At 41.1% G+C, this 12,068-nt stretch overlaps 1 protein-coding gene across 2 annotated transcripts in view; it reads left to right on the top strand.

Moving 5' to 3' along the window:
* Window positions 1-11,584, top strand: part of FTO (FTO alpha-ketoglutarate dependent dioxygenase) — a 218,774-nt gene extending 207,190 nt beyond the window's left edge. The window contains exons 9-11 of one of the 2 annotated variants that reach the window (XM_070760164.1): window positions 2,190-2,269; window positions 9,490-9,558; window positions 10,940-11,584. In XM_070760164.1, coding sequence (XP_070616265.1) covers window positions 2,190-2,269; window positions 9,490-9,524 — 115 coding nt within the window. In that variant the 3' untranslated portion in view covers window positions 9,525-9,558; window positions 10,940-11,584. Of the gene's footprint in view, window positions 1-2,189; window positions 3,078-9,489; window positions 9,559-10,939 lie in introns of those variants that run through there. The other variant, XM_070760163.1, reaches the window with a different exon arrangement.
* The last annotated feature ends 484 nt before the right edge of the window (window positions 11,585-12,068 follow it).

Below are 12,068 nucleotides of genomic sequence, written 5' to 3'. Positions count from 1 at the left end.
CCATTTTGAAACTGCAAATAAACTACCTAGAAAAAGAGTTTTTTGAAGATTATCTTTCAACGGTCTTCCTCTTCCTATTACAATAACCGAATCTGTCTTCGACTTTCCGTGCTTTCATAAGCATGGGATTATTATTATTATTATTATTATTATTATTATTATTATTATTTATTGGATTTGTATGCCCCCCCTCTCCGCAGACTCGGGGCGGCTAACAACAGAATAAAAACAGCATATAAATCCAATACAAAACAGCTAAAAAAAACCTTAATTCTAAAACCAAACATACATACAAACAAACATACCATGCATAAATTGTAAATGCTTAGGGGGAAAGAATATCTCAGTTCCCCCATGCCTGACGGCAGAGGTGGGTTTTTAGGAGCTTGCGAAAGGCGAGGAGGGTGGGGGCACTTCTAATCTCCGGGGGGAGTTGGTTCCAGAGGGTCGGGGCCGCCACAGAGAAGGCTCTTCCCCTGGGCCCTGCCAAACGACATTGTTTTGTTGACGGGACCCGGAGAAGGCCAACTCTGTGGGACCTAACCGGTCGCTGGGATTCGTGCGGCAGAAGACGATCTCGTAGATACCCTGGTCCGGTGCCATGAAGGGCTTTATAGGTGATGACCAACACTTTGAATTGTGACCGGAAATTGATCGGCAACCAATGCAACCAATGCAATAAGCCAGCAGTTGGCAAATTAAAACACACAGGCAGTTTTTTTAAAAAAACAACCCCAAACTAAGATGGGAAACACTAAATGGCTACAAATTTACTAGTAGGGGAGAATTAAATGGCAGCTTTTATTGCAACATAATCTTCTGAGATGGGCGGGTTTACCACTCATCAAATCTTCCCGCATAGATTCAGTTGCTTATGATAATTAAGCTCCAGACTTGCTGATGAAGATCCCTTTTAATAAGAAACAGTGTAATTCAAAGGGATCCTCTGAGAACCTAGCGACCGCTAACCTCTTAATTTAATTTTGCTCGAGTTTTGCCCATCTATTCATCAGCAGAAATTGTTATTAACCTCCCCCTGCAAGCAGCCCCCTCCTCGTTTCTCTTTCTTCCCTTTTGCCAATCTCTCAGATTTACAAGCCAGCTCCTGCAATATTATTTAATCTACCCTGTGACCTTAGCTCAATAAATTTGATTTAATCTCCCTCAATAATCTCGTAATAACTACGCAAAAAGAAAAAAAAATACAGCAGGAAGCAACCACTCCAGATAAGATGTGAAGTAATGAAGAAATAATTTGCCATCCAAATGTGGGTGGGTTGAATTTTCTCTGTGAATGGCTGCACTTCAAGAAACAGCTTTTATATTAATCCGACAATAAAATATACCCTTTGACAGCAATGAAATCTAAGTTGGTCATTCTGGTCTAATTGATTTAAGGGAGTCTAAGCATGATTAAGTCCAATATATGTTGTCTATTTCTGTTTCCAATATACTTCCGAAACTCCTTACAAACCACGGAAAGGACAATTAGACATTATTTTATTTATTTATTTATTTATTGGATTTATATGCCGCCCCTCTCCGAAAACTCGGGGCGGCTAACAGCAATCATAAACAGTGTACAATAATAATCCAATACTAAAAGCGAATTAAAACTCCTTAATAAAAAAAACCAAACATACATACAAACATACCATGCATACAATTGTAAAGGCCTAGGGGGAAAAGGAATCTTAATTCCCCCATGCCTGGCGGCAGAGGTGGGTTTTAAGTAGCTTAGGAAAGGCAAGGAGGGTGGGGGCAATTCTAATCTCTGGGGGGAGTCGGTTCCAGAGGGCCGGGGCCGCCACAGAGAAGGCTCTTCCCCTGGGTCCCGCCAAGCGGCATTGTTTAGTTGACGGGACCCGGAGAAGACCCACTCTGTGGGACCTAACTGGTCGCTTAAAAACTGAATGCTGACTTTATACTTACGAGTTTCTTATATCTAAGAACTTTATGCCTGATTTCTCTTTGGAGAGGAAATAAAATAATCAAACCAAGTGGAGATGATTTCTTTTCCATCAAACTGAATTTGTTCCCTCTGCAAAAAATAAAATAAAATAAAGGTTCTGCATTGGGCCAATCTGTTCAGTGCATTTAGTGTGATTTCACGAGGTCATGCATTAAAAAATTAAATCTTGAACTGCTTTCAGTAACTAATTTCCAATGTTTTTCCCCTCCCATTTTAGGTGCCATTCACCACTTTCCGAAAACTTACCAGAGGACGAGAAACCGAAATGCCACCCTTACTGGGAGGACAGTGATCCCAGTATGCCATTGCCTTTCAATCTTGATGATATCATATTTGAACTACAGACAATTCTGGAAGATTAGAAAAACTGGGAACTGGAGTTGGAGTTCCACTGCTAAGGAGCACCAAAAAAGACCAACAAAAGCAAAGAAACCTATTGATTAATTGTAGATTTAGTGGTATACAGTAGCATGGTTGGTTGAGAAACAGAATAAAAAAGGTAGATAGATAGATAAATAGATGGATGGATGGATTAGATAGATAGATTAGAGAGAGAGAGATTAGATAGATAGATGGATGGATGGATGGATGGATAGATTAGATAGATAGATAGATTAGAGAGAGAGAGAGAGAGAATAGATAGATAGAGAGGAGAGTGATTAGATAGATAGATGGATGGATGGATGGATAGATTAGATAGATAGATAGATAGATAGATAGATAGATAGATAGATAGATAGATAGATAGATAGATTAGATAGATAGATAGAGAGAGAGAGAGAGAGAGATAGGGTGGATGGATTAGATAGATAAGATGGATGGATAGATTAGATAGATAGATTAGATAGAAAGAAAGAGAGAGAGGATAGATTAGGTAGATAGAGAGAGAGAGAGAGAGAGAAATAGATAGAGAGACAGAGAGAGAGAGAGAGAGATATTAGAGATAGATAGATAGATGGATAGATGGATGGATAGATAGATAGATAGATAGATAGATAGATAGATAGATAGATAGATAGATAGATAGATAGATAGATAGATAGTATGCCATATGTCTTTCCTAATAAAATCTGTATCTTCATAAGAAGATCCAGAATTAGCAAAATCCTGTTTCTGGACTTGGCCTGCCTTTCATTTTTCATCATTGCTGCTGGACAAAATGTCAGGGAAATTGGTTCTTCCCCCCTTCCCGACACACACACACGTGTGTGTGTGTGTGTGTGTGTGTGTGTGTGTGTCAAGCTAAATGGATTACTGAAGATACAGATCTGTTTGCCTGTCTGCACTTGCCTTTAGACAATATTCATTAGTTCTGCAAAAAGCTCTTGATTAAACAGAGAAGCCAAACAAATGTCAAGGTTCAAAGCAAAAGGCCCTTTGCTCCCATCTCACCATCTTCAAATTGGACTGATAAGTTGACTTTGCATTCGCCATAAGTAATTGTTGGCAGAAATGAAATCAGCTCACGCCCCGGAAGATAGGAAAATTGGCCAGGGAAACCTCTTATTTTGCCTAGGGAGAATAGAGTAGAATACAAAACAGAATTGAAAGGGACCTTGGAGGTCTTCTAGTCCAACCCCCTGCTCAAACAGGAGACCATTCTGGACAAATGGCTGTCCCATCTCTTCTTGAGCACCCACAACATCTGGAGACAAGTCATTACACGGATAAATTGTTCTCATTGTCAGGAAATTTTTAGGTTGGATCTGTCTTTGATGAAGACAGAAGAAGAAGACAGGATACAAGGAGGAGGAGAAGGGGAGGAGAAGAGGAAGAAGGGGGTTAGAGGAGGTCCACTTATTTCCGAAAACTTCTGAAGACAAAGACAAGAAGCAACTGATGGAAACTCATCCTGGAGGGAAGCAACCTGGAATTAAGTTCTAACTTCCTGACAGTTAGAACAATTGATCAGTGGAACAGCTTGCCTCCAGAAGTTGCGAATGCTCCAACAGTGGAAGTTTTTAAGAAGACATTGTACAGCCACCGGTCTGAAATTGTACAGGATCTCCTGCTTAAGCAGGGGGTTGGACTAGAGGATCTCCAAGGTCCCTTCCAGCTCTATTCTGATAGATTGAGTTTTGCCATCTGTTACATCTTGTCCAGCCTGCAAGGAATTTAAATTTTGGCTGGGGAATTGTGGGAGTTGAAATCTACAAGTCTTCAAAGTTGCCAAGGTTGGACAACCCTGCTTTAACACATCCCTGGTTTATGAAGATACGAAAGACTTAAAACTGGCTTCCTATTAAATAAGGGGCAACGGGGAGGGGTGTTTAATAATAATAATAATAATAATAATAATAATAATAATAATAATAATAATAATAATAATTTGTGAAAATGTCCAAAGATACTTCACCAGAAGAGCCCTTCACTCCTCCACTCGAAATAGAATACCCTATGAGACTAGACTTTCAATCTTGGGCCTAGAAAGTTTAGAACTAAGACGCCTTAAACAAGATCTAAGTATTGCCCACAAGATCATATGCTGCAACGTCCTGCCTGTCGGCGACTACTTCAGCTTCAACCACAACAACACAAGAGCACACAACAGATTTAAACTTAATATTAACCGCTCCAAACTTGACTGTAAAAAAGATGACTTTAGTAACCGAGTTGTCGAAGCGTGGAACTCATTACCGGACTCCATAGTGTCATCCCCAAACCCCCAACACTTTACCCTTAGATTATCTACGGTTGACCTATCCAGATTCCTAAGAGGTCAGTAAGGGGCGAGTACACGTGCACTAGAGTGCATTCTGTCCCCTGTCCTATTGCTCTCCTATATCTCCTATACCTTTCTTCTATTCCTATATCTCTTCTTCTATTCTTTCATTGATATGTTCTATTACTATTTCTTCTTTTCTATTATTTCTTAGATATATTTTACTATGAGTATCTCCTCTATAACCTTCATCATGTATTTTACTATGTGTATATAGATATATACCCACTAAAACCCTTATTGTGTGTTGGACAAAATGAATGAATGAATGAATGAATGAATGAATAAATAAATAAATAAATTAGATTTGTATGCCGCCCCTCTCCGAAGACATTTGCCTGTTCAGAGCTAACGCAGGGCTGTAAATCCTTCCTTTGATGCCGTCGTGGTGTCTGTAGTTCAAAGTTTTTTTCTGCCACTTTGGCTAATGGGGTTGGGGCAACTCTTTTCGGTAATAGATTGCCAGTCCCTTGAGTCACCAGATTGTTTTGAAGGACAGCTCACAATGAGGAGGACTGGCTGTTAAAGAACATTTGATGCCGCTCAGGGGAATGATAATTACAGCAGTTTAGTTAAGAAGATTGGGGGGGGGGGCTGTAAGAGCCACATTCCTGCAAGAGGCAGGTTCAATCCTGACCTTTTGCAAAGAAGTGGGGTTAAAACCCATCCATCGTCTCTGAAGATGGCATATCAGGTCATGTCGGTGAGGTGGGGAAAGAACCGGGGGAGAGATAGAGGGGAGCTTTATTCAATCACACTTCTGGGTAAAAAAAAAAAAAGACAAACGTATTCACTTGGTGATGAGTGAGAGGTATGGGGAGGGATCTGAGCCTGTACAATATCAACTGTAATAATAATAATAATAATTTATTAGATTTGTATGCCGCCCCTCTCCGAAGACTCGGGGCGGCTCACAACAAGCGATAAAACAATATTGTACAGGCACAAATCTAATATTAAGAAAAAACTAAAAACACTATCAATTTAAAAAACCAAATAGCACATACATACCAAACATAAATTATAATAAGCCTGGGGGAAAGGTGTCTCAAATCCCCCATGCCTGGCGGTATAGATGGGTCTTAAGTAGTTTACGGAAGACAACGAGGGTGGGAGCAGTTCTAATCTCCGGGGGGAGTTGATTCCAGAGGGCCGGGGCCGCCACAGAGAAGGCTCTTCCCCTGGGGCCCGCCAGACGACATTGTTTAGTCGACGGGACCCGGAGAAGGCCGACTCTGTGGGACCTTATTGGCCGCTGGGATTCGTGCGGTAGTAGGCGGTTCCGGAGGTATTCTGGTCCAATGCCATGTAGGGCTTTAAAGGTCATGACCAACACTTTGAATTGTGACCGGAAACTGATCGGCAGCCAATGCAAGCCACGGAGTGTTGTAGAAACGTGGGCGAATCTGGGAAGCCCCACGATGGCTCTCGCGGCTGCGTTCTGCACGATCTGAAGTTTCCGAACACTTTTCAAAGGTAGCCCCATGTAGAGAGCGTTGCAGTAATCGAACCTCGAGGTGATAAGGGCATGAGTGACTGTGAGTAATGACTCCCTGTCCAAATAGGGCCGCAACTGGTGCACCAGGCGAACCTGGGCAAACGCCCTCCTCGCCACAGCCGAAAGATGATGTTCCAATGTCAGCTGTGGGTCGAGGAGGACGCCCAAGTTGCGCACCCTCTCTGAGGGGGTCAGTAGTTTCCCCCCCCCCAGGGTAATGGATGGACAGATGGAATTGTCCTTGGGAGGCAACACCCACAGCCACTCCGTCTTGTCTGGATTGAGTTTGAGTTTGTTGACACTCATCCAGTCCCCAACAGCCTCCAGGCACCGGCACATCACTTCCACTGCTTCGCTGACTGGACAGGTGATACTGTAGATGGGGATTACAGCCAAGAAATTAATTAATTTCCTCCTGGGGAGGAAAGCTATGGCAATAGCATTTAGACTTATATACCGCTTCATACTGCTTTTACAGCCCTCTCGATGCGGTTTACAGAATCAGCATCTTGCCCCCAACAATCTGGGTCCTCATTTGACCCACCTCGGAAGGATGGAAGGCTGAGTCAAGCTTTAGGAAGGAAGGAAGGAAGGAAGGAAGGAAGGAAGGAAGGAAGGAAGGAAGGAAGGAAGGAAGGAAGGAAAATAGCAATAGACTTATATACCACTTCATAGTAATTTGTCTTTCGCAAATTACTCAAGACCCACCTATATCGCCAGGCATGGGGGAGTTGAGACACCTTTCCCCCAGGCTCTTTATATTTTATGTTTGGTATGTATGTGTTGTTTGGTTTTAAATATGATAGGGTTTTATATGTTTCTTTTTAAATATTAGATTTGTTTCGCTATAACATTGTTTTTTATTGTTGTTGTGAGCCGCCCCAAGTCTTCAGAGGGGGTGGCATACAAATCTAATAAATTATTATTATTATTATTATTATTATTATTATTATTATTATTATTATTATTATTTTGCCGCCCTCTCGATGCGGTTTACAGAATCAGCATCTTGCCCCCAACAATCTGGGTCCGCGTTTGACCCACCTCGGAAGGATGGAAGGCTGAGTTAACCTTTTTAGGAAGGAAGGAAGGAAGGAAGGAAGGAAGGAAGGAAGGAAGGAAGGAAGGAAGGAAGGAAGGAAAATAGCAATAGACTTATATGCCACTTCATAGTGCTTTTGCAGCCCTCTCTAAGCAGTTTACAGAATCAGCCTCTTGCCCCCAACAATCTGGGTCCTCATTTGACCCACCTCGGAAGGATGGAAGGCTGAGTCAACCTTGAGCCGGTGGTGAGATTTGAACTGGTGAACTACAGCTAGCAGTTAGCTGAAGTAGCCTGCAGTGCTGTACTCTAACCACTGCACCATCCCAGCAAATCTAGACAGCATACGAAAAAGCAGAGACATCACCCTGCCAACAAAAGTATGTATGGTCAAGGTGATGGTTTGCCCAGTTGCAATGTATGGTTGTGAAAGTTGGACCATAAAGAAGGCTGAACGCCAAATAATTGAGGCCTTTGAATTCTGGTGCTGGAGGAGACTCCTGTGAGTCCCTCGGACTGCAAGGCGATCCAACCTGTCAGTCTTAGAGGAGATCAACCCTGATTGCTGGGGTGGCGCAGTGGTTAGAGTGCAGCCCTGCAGGCTACTTCAGCTAACTGCTAGCTATACTTCAGCAGTTCAAATCTCATCACCAGTTCAAGGTTGACTCAGCCTTCCATACTTCCGAGGTGGGTCAAATGAGGACCCAGATTGTTGGGGGCAATATGCTGATTCTGTAAACCACTTAGACAGGCCCTTCACTCCTCCACTCGAAACAGAACACCCTACGAAAGCAGACTATCAATCCTAGGTCTAGAAAGCTTAGAACTACATCGCCTAAAACACAATCTAAGTATTGCCCACAAGATCATATGCTGCAACGTTCTACCTGTCAATGACTATTTCAGCTTCAATCGCAACAACACAAGAGCACGGAACAGATTCAAACTTAATATTAACCGCTCCAAACTTGACTGTAAAAAATATGACTTCAGCAACCGAGTTGTCGAAGCGTGGAACTCATTAAATGACTCAGTAGTGTCAACCCCTGACCCCCAACATTTTTCCCTTAGACTATCCATGATTGACCTCTCCAGGTTCCTTAGAGGTCAGTAAGGGGCGTGCATAAGTGCACCAGTGTGCCTTCCGTCCCCTGTCCAATTGTCTCTCCTTTATCTCCTTTATCTTTTCTTCCTTTCAAATATGTTCACCGATACTTTTATATGTTTTCTTCTATTCTTTTCTTTACTTATATTATTACATATCTTTCTCTTCAATGTGTATTATGTATTGGACAAAATAAATAAATAAAAAATAAATAAAAGCACTATGAAGCGGTATATAAGTCTAAATGCTATTGCTATAGAAGTCCAGATCCTCAAGATGAAGCTCAAATATTTTGGTCCCCTAATGAGAAGGAAGGACTCACTGGAGAAGAAGAGTCTTTGAGTGCAATCGTCCCTAGCATTAACAACAACTGTGGCAAAAAAAGTTCGTAAAATGTGACAAAACTCACTTAACAAATGTTTGAACTCAGTATGTTTTTATTGGCTGAAGAGCAAGGATGAATTCAAAACAGCAATAGCATTTAGACTTATATACCACTCTACAGTGTTTAACAGCCCTCTCTAAGCGGTTTACAGAAAGTACAACAATCTGGGTCCTCATTTTACCGACCTTGGAAGGATGAGGTTCGATCTGCCAAACTGCTGGCAGCCAGTAATCAGCAGAAGTAGCTTGCAGTACTGCACTCTAACCACTGCACCATCGAGGCTCTCTGTATACAAAAACACTTTGTATAGATTGAAGCAAATAAGTGAGATATCCGACACTCCATTTGTGACTCAGTTGTCACCCAAACCATCAGACAGATCTCACTTGCCAATCACATCAAAGATCCAAAACATCACAGTTAGCCGTTCCCGCCTCTCTGGTAATTAGAAGAGTCACTACAAAATAAAATGTAACTACTTCTATTTATCAAAAGGAATAATCTTTAAGGTAATTTCCAAGGGAGAAACCATTAGCTTCTCAAGGCAAACGACCAGAAAGGCGTGATAGATCAAATTGCTGGAATTACTGTTTAATACTTATTTATAGCACACATTTCTAGGGATACCTTGGGGGTGGTTGTTTTTTTTTAAGGCCTGTAAAAGAACATACATTTCTGTATTAAAGAGTAATGAAAATATATATTCCCCTGGTCTGTTTTTGATGTTTTTCAATATTAGCTCCTATCTTTTTTTCTTTTTGATAGAGATGTACAGCGTCCGATGCAAAAAAAAAAATTGAAGTCAATAAGAAAGACCAAGAGTCCTCTTTAAAGGTATATTTTTAATAAAGGCAGGTGCACAATAACAGTGTTTTGAAATCTCCCTTCCCGGGAATCTCTGAAGACAAATCCACTCAGACCGAGTAGAGCAAAATTCCAAGTTTCCGTGTTGTATGTCATGGTCTGAGAATGACTTGTCAGTTCCTCCGATGTCAGGTTTAATCTTCAAAAAAAAAAAAAGGCAGGCAATTTGTTCAGGGAACTGTGCAGAATGACAAGATAGAGAAGGATTGTAAAACACGGCACCTATGTGGCAGCCTTGCTTTCTGTGGACATCAAAAAACTGTTGTTTTCTTTCGCTATTAGTCCACTGATGCTGAACAACTGAGCAGAAGGATTCCGGCTTGGTGGTAGAGTAGCTACTCTACTCGGAGTCCCCTTGGTTCTCTATGAGCTAAGAAAATACTTGGTCGGAAACCCTGAGTTGGGGAAACAGGATGGAAGTGTTTTGTAAGCCTCCAAAGCATGCGAGATGTTATCAGAGGAGGGTCTGGACCACACATTGAGAGTTATTCTACGATAAAATGGGTGACCAATATATTTTAGACATAAATAAGTTTATTGATTGATTGATTGATTGGATTTGTATGCTGCCCCTCTCCGGAGACTCGGAGCGGCTAACAGCAACAATAAAACAGTGTACAATAGTAATCTAATACTAAAAACGATTAAAAACCCATTAATATAAAAACCAGACATACATACATACCATGCATAGAATTGTAAAGGCCTAGGGGGAAAGAGGATCTCAATTCCCCCATGCCTGACGGCAGAGGTGGGTTTTAAGTAGCTTACAAAAGGCAAGGAGGGTGGGGGCAATTCTAATCTCTGGGGGGGAGTTGGTTCCAGAGGGCCGGGGCCACCACAGAGAAGGCTCTTCCCCTGGGTCCCGCCAAGCGACACTGTTTAGTTGACGGGACCCGGAGAAGATCCACTCTGTGGGACCTAACTGGTCGCTGGGATTCGTGCAGCAGAAGGCGGTCCCTGAGATAAGATAAGTTGTAGGTAAGACAATTTATTGCTCATGCCTACGCATAAGAGTCTTGTCAATTGACAGTCTACCCAAAATTGGCGCTAGATAAAAGTCAAAGATAATCAGGGCTGAGCAAAAAAGTGATGAAATGAGAGTGTTGATAATTTTGATTATTATAACAAATATTTAATGTAAAGTATCATAGAACGTATAAGAAACAAGGATTGTGCTATATAAGTATATTAAGAAGGAGGGAAGTAAATTGTAAATGTAATGTGCAAATATTCAAAAGGTTGATATACATCGATGCAGACTTATTGTAATATTGTAATTGATCCCCCACTGTTTTTCTCATATTTGTTTTATATGTGTATTTGTTGGTGTTGTGATGTCTTTCTAAAGAAGGAAGGAAGGACCAGAAACAAAAAGAAAGAATAAAAAGAAAGAAGAAGAGAGAGAAACAGAGTGAAAGAAGAGAAGGAAGGAAGGAAAGAGAAAGAATGAAAGAAAGAAAGAAAGAAAGAAAGGTCAACAGAATTCAAGGCAGGGTTGGATTTATATTGCTTGTGACAACATAATGACTCTCGACTGATTCCTCTCTTGATTCCACCCCAGAAGAATGAAAAATCCACAGAATATCTTCTGTACTTTCTAAATACCCTGGAAAAAAAATTAAGCATCTAATGATCTAAGAACTTGGCAGCCCGTTAAGGCCTACCTGATCAAAGCTTTATCCAGTATTCGATTCCCGAAGAATATACAAATAAAGTAAACTAGATACAAATCCAGGAATTTGAAATGGCAAGATCTGATCCAAAACCATCCTTTGAGACTCAAAGATGAGAAGAACCTGAGATACCCCAGAAAAAGGGATGCAGTTTTAAACATCTGCCGGCTGCTACTATCTTGTCTTTTCTGGATGCTCCTCATGTATAACCTTTCATGTGCTTTTCCCAAATCAAGGCAAAACCTCCTCCGTCTCCCATTTTTTTCCTTTGTTGTTGTTTCTATTCTTCTATTAATATTTAGTTGTCTCACTCAATTAATGTTTCATGACAGAATCCAATTCAAGCAGGAATGGAATCTTTGCAATATAGGAAACAGCTCCAGGTAAAATTGGCACTTTATTTATTTTTCATTCATCTCTGGGTTGTAGTCGTCTCGGCTCCAATTGGAAGGTTAGTTGCAGAGCTGAAAATACCTGCAGGCTATTGCAGCTGAAGCTGGTGTGGTACCTCACACTCCCTCTCTTGCCATGCGCGCTCCAAAAGAGTGGCATGGTTTCGAGCATCAAAAAAATGAAGGAGGAATTTTTTAAAAAAGAACAAAAGCTCTCAACTTCAGCTGGATTGTCTAAATGTCTTTCTTTCGACCATGCTTTCTTTCTTTCTTTTTCTTTGTTCCTTTCTATTTCTTTCTTTCTTTCTTTTTCTTCCTTCCTTCCTTCGTTTCTTTCTTTCTTCTTTCTTTCTTTCTTTTTCTTCCTTCCTTCCTTTCTTTCTTTTTTCTTCTTTCTTTCTTTCTTTCTTCC

This window comes from Erythrolamprus reginae, chromosome 9 (assembly GCF_031021105.1).
Source record: "Erythrolamprus reginae isolate rEryReg1 chromosome 9, rEryReg1.hap1, whole genome shotgun sequence".
In the NCBI taxonomy this organism is placed as follows: Eukaryota; Metazoa; Chordata; class Lepidosauria; order Squamata; family Dipsadidae; genus Erythrolamprus; species Erythrolamprus reginae.
Note: the sequence above shows the minus strand (reverse complement) of the source record. Positions and strands in the feature narration are given on the sequence as shown.